Source organism: Thermobia domestica, chromosome 10, assembly GCF_964235325.1.
Source record: "Thermobia domestica chromosome 10, izTheDome1.hap1.1, whole genome shotgun sequence".
NCBI classification, from domain to species: Eukaryota; Metazoa; Arthropoda; class Insecta; order Zygentoma; family Lepismatidae; genus Thermobia; species Thermobia domestica.
This window is the reverse complement of record NC_137463.1, coordinates 18,213,728-18,231,888: the sequence shown is the minus strand read 5'-3', so window position 1 is coordinate 18,231,888 and position 18,161 is coordinate 18,213,728. Positions and strand designations below refer to the sequence as shown.

At 33.5% G+C, this 18,161-nt stretch overlaps 1 protein-coding gene across 4 annotated transcripts in view; it reads left to right on the top strand.

Annotated features, from left to right (window-relative positions):
• Positions 1–7,839: 7,839 nt before the first annotated feature.
• magu (SPARC related modular calcium binding-like protein magu) overlaps positions 7,840–18,161 on the top strand; it is a 213,902-nt gene continuing 203,580 nt past the window's right edge. For 2 of the 4 annotated variants that reach the window (XM_081727816.1, XM_081727815.1), the window contains exon 1: positions 7,842–8,313. In XM_081727816.1, the coding sequence (XP_081583942.1) occupies positions 8,227–8,313 (87 nt within the window). In that variant the 5' untranslated portion in view covers positions 7,842–8,226. Of the gene's footprint in view, positions 8,314–18,161 lie in introns of all 4 variants that reach the window. The other 2 variants (XM_081727813.1, XM_081727812.1) reach the window with 2 other exon arrangements.

Sequence of the window (18,161 nt, the reverse complement as noted above, 5' to 3'; positions counted from 1 at the left end):
TGTTGCCACCTCAAAACAAACTTGTAGTTTTATAAATAGAACGTATACAATTTTATGGCATGAAACCGCGGTGGCTGAGTGGTAGAGCGCTCACCTCTGGTGCTTAGGGTCCCAGGTTCGATCCCAGCCCCCGCCAAGTGAACTTTGTGGTGGGCAACACCATGTGCGTGGGTTTTCTCGGGGCTCTCCCGTTTCCTCCCAATTTCTTCATTCCACCATTTCATTTATTACTCATCATCACCGTTTCTTTTAGCTAACCGGCATAACCGTGGGACGTAAAACTCAAAAATTTCATTTCATTTTTCCAACGATAACAGCTATATTTGTACTACTAAAATTATTATTATCATTATCTGTTCTGCAGTTATACATGAATTACATTATATAACTTATTTCATTCTAAGAATTAATTATATAATTGATTAAGAAATTCCTTTCTTTCAAATGGAGATACGAGAATGCCATAACAAATTTAAATAATAATAATAATAATAATAATAATAATAATAATAATAATAATAATAATAATAATAATAATAATAATAATAATAATAATAAAATATTTAAATAGCATATTTTACAAGACTTTTCTGAAACCAAGCAAGCATTCAGAATTGCAATATATATATTCTGTGGACTGTATTTTATTAAGAGTAGGACAAAAGCCCATTCTAACTTTCCAAAGATAGGAGAAAAGCCCACCAAAGTTTGCTTAATTAGGACAAAAGCCCACTAGATATTTCACAAGTGAACACTTAAATACCGATTATATATATTAAGAATGCAGACAGTTACTATATTTCATAATATGTTTTGATAGAGTTGATATATATGAGTAAGAAAAATCAACAAATAACGCTAAATTACTAATGTAATACACAACACAATACGTTTGAAAAAACCAATACATAGTCATTTAGGGATGTAGCCTGCAAACCTTTCCAGGAGAGCAGGCTTTTTTCATATTAAAAGCAAACCAAAGGTATATATATTTCCAAATTACGAAAGCTTCTATAAGACAATAAGTATATACATATTACACACGTACATAAATACATATATTATTATTATTATTATTATTATTATTATTATTATTATTATTATTATTATTATTATTATTATTATTATTATTATTATTATTATTATTATTATTATTATATTTTCAGTTTGTTACCTTTTTAAAACCTGGGTCTTGACAGTGCACGAATTTAAAACTACAGCTTGTGGCAAATGTACGAATAAGTTAAGTCAAAAGAAATCGGAAACTGTTTATGAAAGTCCATAAGTTTGACTGTGTTTATCTTCTGTACTCTTACATAAGAGTTAAGATAAGTGACTTTCTAGGCATACTGCTACAAGTAGAGTCGTTAAATTTTAATTTTAAAAAATAGTTTTCTTACAAAAGCAGGATTTTTTTTTTAAATACGTATCGTAAAAAGGGTAGGGTAAGATTTTGTTTCAAAAGAGTAGTGTATCTCGTAAATCTCTGAAGATAGTAAAATAAAACTTGGCATATAAACTTTCCACTGTAAAAAAAAATAAATAAATAAATATAAAAAAAGCTTAAAATTCAACTCATAAAAGGGAAATAACAAAGGTTGAACTTCCTTTAATGTTCGAATTCCCTATTACTTATTCAGAAAATATTTATAAAGTAAAGAACGATTAGCTTAAATTGAATGCGTGAAACTCGGTATTTCAACTTTTAACTAAAAGTAACACACAATATGTTTCAGCGTCTTGAAAGTTACATTTCTAAGAGGGCAGGAGGGTCAATTTCTATAGTATTAAAATTTCCCACTGCTTATGAGATTTGGGCAGAAAACTCTTTTCTTTTAGGTCTGGGTTCGTCCAGTTAAGCAAATGAGAGTACAAAGTGGATGATTAATTAGGTTCTTTTAATTATTTTAACATGTTGACTTAGTTTAATTTTTTAAAAAGTGTTTCTTTACCATTCTATTATAAACATTATTAATTTGCTGTAATTATTAAACACAGACAACTCCAACTTAGGGGCCAGGAGTTTGTTTTGGATGTTAAGCCATCATTTGCCGTCCGTGACATAACGTTAGATTTTAACTTTACGTACAATCAAGGCTCGGGTCTCAAAAATGTAGCATATCTGAAATTTATTATTATTATTACTATTATTATTATTATTATTATTATTATTATTATTATTATTATTATTATTATTATTATTATTATTATTATTACTGATAATAATAATAGTTAATTCCAACGGTAACAGCTATGTTAGTAATACTAAAACTATTGTTAATAGTAACGAGTAAAGAGTAGTTAATTACGAGTATTACAACTAGACCTATTTGTTACGGAAAGAATTGAATATGATAAATATATGTGTAAAAGTGATTTACTTCAAATCAGCACAAAGAATGCAAAATTTATGACGTATATAACTAAAACACATTATGTTACTAATACGAGGTCAATGGTGTGGAAATAGAAAAAAAGAAAACAGACATTACGGAAGACCTAGGAATCACATTTGATAGGTAGTTAATATTTTGTCACCACACAAATGCTATCATGCAAACAGCAAGAAAGTACAATAGGCTTTATTTATTTATTTATTTATTTTTATTTTAGAACGAAAAATATGTACTTATACAAATTACTTGTAAGAACTAAGCTAGAATCTGGTTCTGTAATATGAAACAGTATATCTAAAGCTTTACTAACAGATAGACAGTATTCTTGGCGTGAACGCGAGGGTAGCGCCACAAAGGATTTTTATGTCCAGTACCGTTTAGGACTTGTCCCGCGAAATGATTTTTAGGTCTTGTGCCGTTTAGGACTTGTGCCGTTTAGGGCTAGTACCGCATCCCTCTTGAAATTTGTTGTCTCCTGGACACATATACACGGACAAACAGGGCAATAAATGGAGTTCCGGTTAATCAAGCTCCTCGGTGATTGGAACCTTAACAATAGTTCTCAAGACAAGTCAAAGGAACATAAGGAACCTCGTTCAGATTTTCCATATCGTTCCGCCTCAAAGTGCAACAAGTGAAAGAAGGTACTATAAAAGGTACTATATAGAATGAAGGTACTAGAACTTTATGTGCTGGTTATCGAGAGTCCTTCGACGTCGACTGGGTCTAGAGGGGGCTGTGACAAAAATGATGACATAAGGAGTGTTCAGGTTGCAAGATCCTTGTGTGATCATTGTTGACGAGTACTCTTATCCAGGGTTAAAAATAATGGAGTAGGGGAATTCTGCCCAATTAATATTTTTGGAAGAAAATTGTTCTACTAATATCTTATTATGGGGAGGGTGAACACAGTGATACTATTGTAAGAAGTTTGCAAATTAATTGAAGGGTTGGATGCAAGAACCAGGTAAGTCCAGTTTTAGAATTTTTTTCACAGCTGCCTGTTTCTTGCTCTAACTTCACAATGTACCTCCTTTGTATTATAACACTGAATATAATGCAACCTCTATATTAGGAACCATACCACCAGGTAAAGAGCTAGAGGAGATTTTTCTTCTTTAAAACACGTTTTTTTAAGTCATCTGATTGTTTTATGCTAGAAGAAGAAGAAATTTGATTTGTATATAAAGTTATCTCTAGTATGTGATTTGCATTAGGATTGTTCTGTTTATGTACATGTTATTTAAACTTATTAGTTTTTTAACTACATTTCACTCAGTTACTTTCAATATTCTTACCAAATTCCTTCTCATGGTGTATACATGACATTAGGATATTTCCTACTTAAATTCAATTATACATAATTGTTTCTTATGTAGCAGCTAATATTCATGCTATACAGTATAAAACAAGTACACATTCAATGTAAATAAATCTGAGTTATCATTGGATCCACATGATTTTTGCACACAATGTAAAGTGAATTATTTTCCTACTGGAATGTGTGAAAATCTCAAATTCGCTAAAAAAAAAAATGAACTTACCTGGTTCTTGCATCCAACCCTTCAATTACACTATTTCACATGTATGTCATATATAACTAATGAGTGACTTAGTGGTTGATGATATTAATAACTATGAATGTTCCGAAACATTCCAGTGCGAAAAGTTTCTTTCCCCTCTTTCTCTCCCTCTCTCTGTTTTCCCATCCTGATTGTTTACTCTGCTCTTACCAGACCATTATAGTTCGCATACATGTCCAAGAGTACGCATTTCCATAAGAGTAAACATTTCCAACGAACTAAATTTATATATATATATATATATATATATATATATATATATATATATATATATATATATATATATATATATATATATATATATATATATATATATATGTGTGTGTGTGTGTGTGTGTGTGTGTCTGTGTGTGTGTTATTTGAGAATTATTTTTCAATTTTGAGCCCTCCATTCGATAGAGCATCATCGCGTCACTCTTACCGTTCCCGAGATAATGAGTTAATGACCAAAGAATTTCCGATTTCGGAAGATTTAAGGAGCTATATCTCGGGAACTGTAAGTTATAGAGATATTATATTGGTGTTGATCAATACCAATATTGATTTAATAACAATACCAGTTATTGATTTAATAGTTATTGTGTAATTAGTCATTGATTCAATAATTATTGGGTCATTAGTTATTGATTCAATAATTATTGAGTCATTAGTTATTGATTCAATAATTATTGGGTCATTAGTTAGTGATTCAATAATTATTGGGTCATTAGCTATTGATTCAATAATTATTGGGTCATTAGTTATTGATTTAATAATTATTGGGTCATTAGTTATTGATTCAATAATTATTGGGTCATTAGTCATTGACTCAATAATTATTGGGTCATTAGTTATTGATTCAATAATTATTGGGTCATTAGTTAGTGATTCAAAATGAATTCTGTTCATAGGGCATATATGAGCACAAGGATCAAAGAATGTTTTGTGAAACCTTACAATTTGCAAATAATAAGTGTATATTTTCTAGTGAGTGTAGAACTTTAAATGCGTATTCTTAACCCCCTTTACCCTATATGGTGTCTCAAAGTTCGTTGATCATAAAATCATGTGGCCTATACAATAATTAATGTAATGCATTCAACTTAGAAAAATAGAATTATTTTGTTTCTCCAGATCTTGCAGATCGAACCGCAATCCAACTTGTCTTCGACGAGACTGCACAGTACTTCGTTTCACTCTCGTTTTTTCATGAAACTTTCAGGTTTCTATACTTAAATGAAAATTCTCCTTTAAAAACCTACGAAATAAATCTTATGTAGATCCAAGAGAATTGTCAAAAACGGGCTTTAATGATATCCCAAACGTATTCGTAAAGAACGTAATAATATCCTATCTGTTGTTGATAATGTACAACAAATTAGGGCTCTTTTTTGATAAACATTTGAACTGCGGAAGTCACATTGACTATAGATTATGTGCAGAAAAGCTTCCTCCTCTTTTCATTCTCTAAGTAGACTGCGTGCACGTGGTGCTCAATGCTGTGTTGGCAGCTTTTGTGTCGAGTATTGAAACTGCAAATTATCGAAATTATTTACTGTAAATAAATCTCAGTTTCATAAAAGTAAATGACACAAAAGAGAACTAAAAGGAATGTTCTAAATAATCAACAGGCCCAAAACTCAAGTTGACATTCAACTAAAACAATGTGCATTTGTTTATATTCAAATTGGCAACGTGCGGAAAAGGTGGAATGTTTACCACTGCGCAGAAAGAAAAAACAGAGGAACGCTACTGTCAGAAAGGACAAGTTGTATCTAATGAACTGTTGAATAGAATACTGCAATACTGTTTATTTAGATTTAAGTGACCATCTATCGAATAGACTTTAAAGAATTCAAAATACCTGCGTTCATTAAATATTTAACTTGAAGTATTGGGATCATTTTAACAGTTACTTTGAAAAGCTGAAGTGGATGAAATCGAAGGTAAGAAGTAGACATACTTCCAGCTTTAAGATATTAATAAGTGAAAAACGCATAATGTCACATTTTCAATACCAGCACGAATTCATCAGCACAACAGCAGGAGTAACGAAACGTCACTACTTTCTCTGCCGATACATAAAACGTACTGTATCAAATTCACTCACTGATAGCCGTAAAATTATGGAATGATCTTCCAGAAGATATTCGAAAGTCATCCTCAATAGCCATGTTTAAAAATCAACTAAAAAGTTACTTCTTTCCGACTTACCAGAACAAGTAACTACATCAAGATTTATTTCATTGTGTTTTCTATCTAACACATGGTCATTACTCTTATTACTTCTTTTTTTTCTTTTGTATTTTTAAGTTTTATTTTAAATGTGTTCTCTTTTCAGTGTTCTTGCCATACTTGGTATTTTTTTTCTTTTCTATTTTACTTGTATTTGTTAGTAGAAGATAAGGTACAAGCCTTAACTCAATTTTCAATAAATTGAAATAGTAAAATGTTTACTTTAAACATAGGCAGTCATTGTCTCCTCCTCTCAAAGTGTGCCTATGCTCATGATGCATTCCTGAATTCTCCTGAAGGTGTATGTCCACACCAAAAGCAAAATATAGTCTATTTTTAAAATTTCTCAATCATTGTGATCTCAATCTCAACCCTTCAGTATTAATTTAAAATGTTCTTCTTGTCCTGATTATAACAGAAAACCATCTTAATTTGTGAGTAATGCTAATATCCTGAAATGTTATACATCCCTGCTTAAGAGATGTGTAAACTTGGTTGTGGAAAGACAAGGTGCACAATGAAAATTCTTTATAATAAATACAAACATCCTAGTTCGTCACGCTAATTCCATATAGTTAACAGTCACGCTAATAGATGTCGCTACGTCCGCTGCCACTTGCTTACCTTCCGCTAATGGATGTCACTAACGTGCGCTATCTCTCGTCTACCTGACGCTAATAGATGTCGCTACCTTGTTAAATGTAAACAATTAGAGATTTTGATTAAGCACGGTTTTAATCTGGCTGAAGGTTTCGGCGTAACAACTAGTGTAAGTAAATTACTCACTTTTTATACATGTTTTAGGTTCTAATTCTCTTAAATATTTTTTTTTTTTTTGGGGGGGGCTACCTTAAAATTCCAATGACGCCTATTGCCCTTGGGGACGCGGCACAAGTCCTAAACGTCAGAAGATCTAAACGGTATAAGACCTAAACGGCACAAGATCTAAAAATTATTTCGCGGCAAAAGTCCTAAACGGCACAAGTCCTAAACTGCACAAGACCTAAAAATAATTTTGGGACACAAGACCTAAAATTTAGGTCTAGTGCCTATATTATTAGGTCCTGTGCCTTTTAGGACTTATGAATGTTACCCTTGCTCTTTACTCTACTTTTTTTTCTTTTTTTTTTTTTTTTTTTTTTTTGCATACACTCATTCTGAACACACATTCCTTCATACACAAGTTTCTTTTTTTTTTAATTTGCAAAAAAGAAAGAAAAAAGAAAAGAAAAAGAAAGGAAATGTGCAAGAAAGAAAGAATATCCAGTTCCAATGCTGCTAATTATATATTTTAAGTGCCTTCCTTTTGCAAATTTAACTTTTTGTTTCTTTTTTAAATGCTAGTAGATAACATTAATGAATGATTAAACGAAATGGTATGAGGAAATCCACGCATTTGACGCAGAGCCATCTCACATCATCTAATTATCTGTTGTGCTAAAATGCCAAGAGTTGCATTACATATGGGCAACTGATGCTGATGGTATTTTGTTGTAGTAACCTTGTGTAGATGGTGATGAATTATGTAGTGGTGGGGAAGAGGGTGGTGGGTGCTCGTTGTGGTCTCCCTTTTCTTTTTCAGTCAGCCGCCTCCCCCCTCCTCTTTAAATCCCCTGCGGATTGGTTGTTGAATGCGTGCGGGACGCGGCGAGAGAGGCAAAGGGTACATAGCTAAGAGCAAGGGAGGCTGCCTGTGCCTGTTGAGCAGTGAGCGAGGCGAAAGCAGGCCGGTTTCGTTGGGTCGACCGAGAACATTTTTTGGTTTCGTGTGCTTTGGTGGTTTCGGATGGCCGAGAGTGGCAGTGGTCAGCCAGTTAAAAGAACCGACATTGTTATTATTACCACACCGCAGAAAACACGTGAGATCGTTCTGGATTATCAACGATGAAGAAGCCGGTATCTTGTCATTGGAAGTAATTTCCTTAGGGGATCGAAAACGCTTATAACATTTTTATAATAATTATTATTTTTAACAATTTACGTGTCGCGTGGTTTGGCGTATGTATCGTTTGTTGTATGTGTAAGTGGACATCATGAACTGTGTAGTGTCAAGTATTTTGCTTCACGGCGTTGTGTTTGTGGTGCTCACCTCAGCCGCTCAATTGCCTGGACGCGAGAGGGTAAGTAGTGCCTATGTCCGCTCTTTTCATTTATTTTATAAACATGCTAATCGTAATATGAGAAGATATTCTCTGGGTCAGTGGCGTATGCAAAGAGGAGGTTTTGGTTTTAATGAGCCTCCCCTTGATTAGGATTGGGATTTAGTTTTCTGGGCTCTCGGTATCTATGACCATGTTAGCCCCTCACGTACGAGGGATGACGTCCCTTGGCGATAACACTATCCGAGAGAAGGGAAGGAAGGAAGCACTTTGGGACCTGTATGATAGGTACCATTCCGGCATTTGCCTAGTGTGAATTAGGAAAACCTCACTCAGTTTGGCTGGCATGAAAAAACTTTTACACTTTTTCGACCGAGTGTCCCTATGTGGAATCGAACACGCCAAAGATGAAAGTGTTAGCAACTACGCTACGTGGGACCACTACAGAGCCTTTCCTTGAGTAAGACGTTATGAAAAAAATAAACATTTACTATAATATTAAGACACACACACACACAGACACACACACAAATCCTTAAACAATACAAATTCGGAAGCCTGAATGCAGCCTCCTCCTCTGGTTTGATGAAATTCTGCGTACGGTACTACTGTAAATGGAAGTTCGCTATTGTTGGTCGTGGCGTAAAATTACGAAAGGTCCCGGTTTCGCAAGGACAGTTTCTGTATTTTAATTTTTGACTGCAGAATTTCCCGGGAGTTGCAGAATTTTCGTAGTTCAGAGGGAGCTAGTATGAATGAAGAACTTTCTTTTAACATGGGCCATAAGCACTTTTTTATTGTAACTCGAGTCTATGTAGGTTTTTTATATAAAAAAAGAAAGAAAATATAATATTTCAACATAAACAATAGAATATCATAATGCAGTGTAGCGATAGAAGCTTCATGATCGTTTTAATTAAAACTTTTATTTACTATATCGATTTCCTTATGAAGCTTTGGATTACTTTTATACGCATGAATTACGTTACCCACGGGACGAAAAGTATCTTTTTTTTTAAAATCTAGGCGAGACGAGAGATTTCAAGGAGTCTTATGAGCAACACTAGTTCACCCAAATGAAATGAAATCTTTGACTTTTACGTCTCACGTTTATGCCGGCTAGGCTAAAGGAGACGGGTTAAGGCTTTAGATCTCAAACAACTTTTAGTGTGACAGCTTCATATAAAAACTATGAACTGATAAAATGATTGTATGAACACAACGAAGAGTATCTATCAACGTTTAAAAATACGCAAGTCATTATATAATATACTCTAATAATAAATATGGTTTAAATGTTAATTGTTATATCACACTTTTCGTGAATCTCTTCTGACGCGGAAGAATTCTGGTAACTTGTAGGTAAAATTAAGAAAACATTCAGGACATAAATTTAGAAAACAAGATGAAAAAAAAAAAAGTTTCGAGATGAGACGGATAAATCTTATTTTTCGTCTTATGGAGCACTAATATGCTCCTAAACCTTCTATCGGCAGCTGCGTTAACGAATCTGTCATTTACGTTGAACCATTCTTCATTTTTTTTTTTTCTCACAAGGAGCTTCATAGAAAGGAGATGTAGTGAAAAGTGTTAATGGCCTATGTTAAATCGAAGTTCTCAATCCATACTGTTATCCATTCCTGTGCGTTCTTAAGTTTATTTTGCGGTCTTCATACTTTCTGTAAACAGCTTTAAAAAAAATGTTTTAAATAAGTAAGGAACTGTATACGTTACCTAAAATTAAACTCTGAGCCTTGTAGCACATGAAATATATTTTTACGACAAAACTAGCTTTTCACTAGTTGGGGTTTTGTCCTTAGACCCTCACATTTGCTTGGCGTACGGCCTTGTAGCTCATATTCCAGCTTTTGTTTCTTAATATTCTACGTGTTCAGTCGCATTGTATTGTAACAACAATTTTTATTTTGTTATCCATCGAAACAAGAAATGGAAGTAGAGGTTGTAGAGATCTTTGCGAGCTTTAAGAAATACCTTTCGTTTTTCCTCTAGCATCAGTATTAAGGAAATTATGCATCTTTTTTAAAATACAGGGTGGCCCAAAAGTAGGTATACAGTCTCGTACTGATCTACTTACGGCATTTTATATAATTTACTTATTGTTATCCATATAGGTTTAACTTAGGCTAGTTTATTATTTGATTTTAATTTCTTTTCACTTACACGCTAAAGTCGGAATAGACCGAAGCAAATAACCGATCATTATCTTAATAAACTATCATAATTAATCCATGCAGGATTATATACCTACTTTTGGGCCATCCTGTACATGGTGTGGAATTTTAAGAACTCCCCAAAAACTCCCCAAAAATATTTTTTAAAATTATTTTTGACGATTTTCTTGTTTGTCAGTTTCAAAAACCTACGAGGAATCCAAACTTTGAGTTTCTATTCCAATTTGAAGTCTGGAACAGATTATGCGTGATTGTAAAACCGAGAAAATGAAGGAAAACTTATTTTGTTCGTAAACCTAAAAATTTATGCTGTAAAAAAAAAAGCTGATGTTGAAATACACGGTCATTAAGATCTTCATTATCCCATTAGCAAAATAGCAGTGAATAATATGGTTATTGAGATTTAGCCTAAAATTATCAATTAACTCTTAAATTTTAATTTGTTTTACTAAAATAATATGCATATATACACGTATATAGTCAAGCACAAAAAAAAAAAAAAAAACACCACTGAGAACAATCATTCGTGTTTCCTGATATGAATTACATTTTGCGGGTAGTAAGGTCACTTAATAATGATTAGTTTTCTTTTAATGTTCATATGTGTACTACAGTATCGACACATAAGGAATAGTGCTAATATTAAAAATATAAGTTTTCTCAGTGGTTCTATTTTTTTGTCACGGACTATACAGAAAAAATATAGAGGTATATATACAGAAAATCTTCGTTTTGAAACATCTTCGTGTCTTACTCTCTCTGTCCATTTAATATTCTCCATCTTCCTCTAAAACACATTTTGAAGCTCTCTAAATATTTCTTCTTTACCTTCCGTAATGTCCAAGTCTCTGAACCATACAGTCCAATATCCATATATAAGCACTTGACCAATATTAAGCCTGCTAGTTAAGAGTGATCTTTTCTTGTTGAATGCTTCTTTGGCTATAGCAACTCCTGACCCGATCTCTTTGGTGCAGTAAGCGTATGGGCAAAAAACTTTAGCGATTTTGGATAATGAGGATACACGTAAGACAACCATACAAAAAAAAAAAAAAAAGTTCTGTGCACCGGACCCCACAGTATGGATTCGATGTATTTTGTTACCAGAATCCAAATTTCGAAACCCCAAGACGATTGATCGTATCATTTACTTTATGGACAAAAAACTAGCGGTTTTGGATAATGAGGATACACATAAGACAGCAATACAAAAAAAAAAGTTGTGTGCACCGGACCCCAGGGTATGGATTCGATGTATTTTGTTACACAGAATCCAAATTTCCAAACCCCAGGATGATTGACCGTGTAAATATTTTGTTACGGAAGAAAAACTTGAACGATTTTGGATAGGGAGGATACACGCAACACAGCTATACAAAAAATAAAAAAGTTTTGTACACCGGACCCCAGGGTATGGATTCAATGTATTTTGTTACACAGAATCCAAATTTCGAAACCCCAGGATGATTGATCGTGTCAATTTTTATGGGCGAAAAATTTGAGCGATTTTGGATAGGGAGGACGCATGTTTTTCGCCCATAAAACAAAATTGACAGTCAATCATCCTGGGGTTTTGAAACTTGTAACAAATTATATCGAATTCGTACCCTGGGGTCCGGTGCACAAAACTTTTCTTTATATAGCTGTATTGTGTGTATCCTCCCTGGTCAATCATCCTGGGGTTTCAAAATTTGGATTCTGTGTAAGAAAATACATCGAATCCATACTCTGGGGTCCGGTGCACAGAACTTTTTTTTTCTAATTATTTACTTTTGTGTGTGTATGGCTGTAATTTGTTTCGTATTTCTTTTTATTTGAACAATAAACGACAATAAGAAAAGTAAAGTGGAAAGTAGATAGAACTTTATCTACTACAATACATCTTCTCCCTTTCCGTATAGTGTATAACATTTCTCACTTTAGAAGCTTCTGTAGCTTATTAGTGCATTCCAAGCACCCTTCTTAAAATATTTGTATAGCTGCGTCATACGAGCAATTCAACGAACTGGTTCGCCTTTCTTTCTCTATTGCTTTTCCTTCCTTCTTTCTTTCTTTTTTACTCTGTTTGTCTCTTTCTCTTTTTCTTACCTCTTCATCCTACAGATATTTCCATTAGTGACACCGTCTCATCGTTTGAATGATAGCCGCAATTTCATTTCTAAACCTTTGCAGTCAGGTATCTGTAGACATAAACACCTTCACAGCGTTAGGAGTCCGGAACGCAATAAATATCTGAAAATTATTATTATTATCGTTCATAAATTCTTTTTGTGTATCTTTTCCGATGGTGCATTAACTATACGTTATATATTACTAGCTTAGGTCTGAGTAATAGTATGTACGTTTCCGCTCCGCCTTGGGGAGTTTAGCCTTCACGATTTTATTATTATTATTATTTCTCGCATAATAAAGAGGAAATACTTAACATTGTGTAAGAACTAGGGACAAAAACGTAAAATGAATCATATAAAGTTCCGAAATGCATTACATGATACATTTTTCCATGTAGAGGAAGACTATTTTCTTTTTGTCTTTGAAGTTCAACATCTTTGTTTTGACAGCAGTAACATGTGAATCTGATTTTTAAAAATCAACTGTATCTAAAGTATAACATAAACCAATTAAGTAATAAATATATTTTTTGTACTGCATCAAAAGTGATACACTACTGGAAGCATTCAAATGCTTCATTTGACACATTTCATTTAGTAGGGTTTCGAAATGAAATGAAATGAAATGAAATATTTCAGTTTTACGTCCCACGTTATGCCGGCTAGGCTAAAGGAGACGGTGGTGATGAGAAATGAATACAATGGTGGAATGAATAAAGTGGGAGGAAACGGGAAAACCTCGAGAAAACCCATGCCAATTGGCATCAACATGTCTTTTAGGGTAATATCGTCCTCCTATCTGTGCCTAGGTATTCCTAATGGTCGTTTTCTGATTGGACTTCCAGTTAAAATTTTGAAAGCGTTCCTACTTTCTTTCATTCTGGACACATGACCTGTTCACCTAAGCCTCCTAGATTTGATGACCCTAACAATACTTGGTAAACGATATAAATTATACACTTTCTTGTTATGAAATTTCCACTATTCCCATTTCCGTCACTTTTCTCATATTCGGGATTTTGCTCTCAAATATCTTCAGTCAATGTTCTAGATTCAAAGTAAGCGATCATGTTTCGCAACCATACAGTACAACAGGCATGATTATCGTATATTTTATAAATAGGAATAATAATAGCAATATATGTTGGGACTGCGGTGGCTTTGTGGTAGAACGCTCACCTCTCATGCATGAGGTCTGTCGTTCAATCCCAGCTCACGTCAAGTAGGCTTTGTGGTTGACAAATATCGTTTGTGGGTTTTCTCGTTTTGTTCCACTTTTTTTTTTTTTATTATTATCATTTCGTTCGTCATCATAATCAGCGTTCTCCTTCAAGCCTCGGAGCATAATTCTAGGCTTGAATAATACTATGTTAAAGTCAAAATAATAATATGTTTAGGAAGATACTTTGAAAAATGTGAGGAGCGAAATTTTAAACGTGCAATTTGTACGTATTTATTATCACTTTGCAAGAAGATTCTCGCGCCTTTATTTGTGTTTGTTATTGATAAGATTGTTCAGTTGATAGTATAGGCCAATAATAAATATAGTCTTTGAATGTTGTTGGAACTGATCTAAGAAGCTTTCCATAGTTTGTCATGCCTTAGTAATAAAGAAAACAGTTCAAAGGTCATAACGAAAGAAAATGAAGAGCTGGGGGAGGATAGTGTCTATGTATTTCTTGTTTATCTGGTAAGAACGTTAGTAATCGCAAATTTAATCAGAAAGTATTCACGGGTGGTGTAATATGGAGTTAGGTAGGACTGAAGCCTATTGTAAGTGATTACAGCCCTCCCATAGCCTCCTGCCAAGTTGTTTGTACGAAAATTCTGGTTAAAATGTTACAAATATAAACTGTTATTAATAGGTACTATTAATTAACCCCTCGAAATTCAGGCTTAGGAATTTCTACCCCATATTTCTTTTCTTTTCTTTTTTTTTTTTAGTAAATCATTAGCTTATTCTCCTACTAACAATACTTTATTATTATTATTATTATTATTATTATTATTATTATTATTATTATTATTATTATTATTATTATTATTATTATTATTATTATTATTATTATTATTATTATTATTATTAAGTATCCTGGCTTTAGACAGGTCCCAGGATTAATGCTTTTTTTTTCTTTTTAATTTTGGATTTTGGTCTGGAAATGTTTCTTCCATGTTTCTCGATCTTCAACAACTTCTTTTAACTCGCAATATTTTGTTCTATTTTTTTATATCATCGATTATTTGTGTTTTTCTTCTTCCCATTCCTCGCTTTCCTTCCATCCTTCCTTCTATGGCGGTATGAAATAGATAATTTCTCCACAAGATGTTTCCAATCCAGTTAGCCTTCCTACGAAGGATGCTGGCTAAAAGCGCCCTCTTCTCTTGTATATCCGTTTCAAAATATCTTCGTTTCTTGCTTTCTTTATCCATTTTATCCTCTCCATCTTGCTCTAATGTGACATTTCAAAGCTCTCTAAATACCAGATATGCCAGTATGAATCATTAAGCATAGAGAAGGGCTGAAGTTCATTACCATACATATTTGCGGACCACATTATCATTTTAGTACCCTTCACACCAAAAGTGAGCAGTCTTCTCTGATTTACTGTGTTACTCTTAAATTCACCGTGTCTTATTAATTAAATGTAGTTATAAGAACGATTTGTCTACTTAATAATTATTATAATTTAATTACATGTGAATAATCATAGTAATAAATAATTTCTTAATTTTAAACGAATTTTCTCTTTATAGTACAAATATTCTTATTTAAGAAAACCCATTTTTTTCTTAAATTTTCCATATTTTAAGTAGCTGTATTTGCAGAAATTGAACTAAATTACTTTATATTTTAAACACAAAAGCATATACATTTCTGTTTAAATAAACATATTACCTTTTCAATTTCATCCAATTGTTTCTATTCAAACACAACATTCTACTAGAAATTCCATAATATTAGAAAGGACTAGAAGGGTGGACAAGATAAAAGAGGCCCCATGTCTTATAACTCGTTTATTGTAAATACAGATTACAGTATAGTAATTTTTATTATTATTATCATCACTAATAGCCATTCGACATCACGTGACCCTGCTCGAGCGCCCTACTAAAGAGTGAAATTTGCAACAACACTCAGAAAGTTGCAAATTTCACGTTCAGTATCACATGGTGTCTCTTTTATCTTGGCCACTCTGTATTAAGATTTCTTCATTTAATTTTAGATTTGCATTCCATTGGTTACACTTTGTCTCTCTCTCACACACAAGATTCGTCAAGTAGTTGATCAACAAGAATTTTTTTTAAAAAAAAGAAAAGAAAAGAAAGAAAAAAAGAAGCTTTTGAAAATTGAATTCTCAGTTAAAAAGTCTATTTAACTTCCTATAAGATTACAATATACTTATATATGGTACTTGTATATTCTTTTCGCTGAGCGCTGCAGATTCGTTTAAGTGCTGATTTTCGTTTTAACACAGAATCGATATCAAGTAATATGCTTTTACAAGTATGATTACTTCTAGTCCTCTTCTTTTCGTAATGTTTTATCGTTTACTATTCCTGCATTCAGTTTTATCAAAGGGAGGGAAGAGGGTCCCCAAGTTCCTATCATTCCAAGTGTTTGTATTACTTAATATGCTAAATGAGGCGCCTATCAAAAGCCGCCAAATCCATTTTTTTTAAATACCGAAATTGAGTTATATATCGCCCGTTATATGTTTGATCTAGAGGAATTCCATGGAAACAGAATTTTGCTTAAAAGCTTAATATTTCATACTAAAAAAAAAAAAAAAAAAAAAAAAAAGTTCAAATATGGGACTTTGTACGCGTGTATATGGAGCTTCAATGCACGTTTTTCAAGATTACTCCAAACTAAGCGAAATGGATGTGGCGGATTTTGATACTAGTCGCCTCAGATGTTTATTATTAGAAATGAAATGAAATCTTTAAGTTTTACGTCCCACGGTTATGCCGGCTAAGCTAAAGGAGACGGTGATGATGAGAAATGAACTAATGGTGGAATGAAGAAAGTGTGAGGAAACTCCGAGGAAATCCACGCACACGGTGTTTGTCCACCACAAAGTTTACTTGGCGCGAGCTGGGATCGAACTGTTTATTATTAGAATCACATAGCGCGACTTACAAGATTGTACTGTATGTACGCCGTCGTTTACTCCACACCATATCTCATGAAGGGAAGCGATTTTTGCAATAGATAGCTAAAGCGATATCTCGGTCGAGTACATTAATAGACTCAAAACAAAAGAAAGAAAGAAAGAAAAAAACTTCATGTGAATAACTAACTGACGTACTTAACCTGTAAAATTCCTGGCATTCCCTAGCTTCTATGCAACCTGTACAGCAGCAAAGCATTGTTGGTTTCCTATGATAAAAGGATATGTAGAGTTTTTTGTTCATATCTTGCTCAAAAAGAGTTTAAAATCTAGCATCCTCCTTACGTACTCCTTAACCTGTATCGCCTCTCCATTACGACAATCTATTTTCAGTTTCATCTTTTTAGCTATTTGCAATGTTGCTTCTCTTTCCTAAATTTACACCAGTACTTCTGTACTGTGTCTTTTATTAATTTAGAAGGGCATGGTGGCTCAGTGGTAGAGCGATTACCTCTGATGCGTGGGGTCTGGTTCGATCCCCGTCCAAGTAAGTTTGTAGTGGAAAACATCGTGTCCGTGGGTTTTCTCGGGGACTCCCGTTTCTTCCCATATTCTTATCCAACCAATTCTTCCATTATCATTCATTAGCCTTAATCTTCTGTCTCCCTTAGCCTAAAGGACATAATCGTGGGACGTTACCCTGAAAAATTTCATTTTTTATTGATTTATATAAACAAATTGCTGTGTATAAGAGAAATAAGAGAAGTCTGGTCAGTATTAATATGTTTATCGAAGTGTGTGATCTACTTGAAAATTAGCATATAATGACAACAAAATCAATTTTCCATGACATAGGCCGTTTCCACATAGGTCGGTTGCGTGGTCCAGTTACTCCAGCTCTCCTTAATCTATATTGTCAGAAAAAATCATAGAAGTACATTGTTTTTATTTTTTTAAAAAAAGTACAGATGAAGTGTAAGATCAAATTTTCATGCTACATCAATCGTTTCCCTGTTAAACAAATAGAGCTTTATTGAGAAAATGTACAAATGTATGTTTAGTTAGGAAATTTTACAGGGAATACGTACCCGGTGAAACCACCCATGGGTGAGCCCCTGTTAGAAAGAGAGAGGGGAACGCCGATAAAAGCCACGCACACAGTGTTTGTCCACCACGAAGCATACTTGGCGGGCAAGGGCGCTGATTTCTCTGTAACTTTGGGCGGCCCATTCAGATATGTGTTTTGTTGCAGAAGGCATATATGAGGATTTTAAGACAAATTGAATTGAAATTATGCCAACTCAGGACCGACGCACTTGTTGGCGGGAGCTGGTACGAAAATTGTTCTTATTTGGTTGAAATATGCGTATATTTTCTTTGGAAACTAAAGACCCCATTACTTGTAATTGAAACAGGTCATGAATAAAAGGACAACTTTATCCTATCTTTAAATA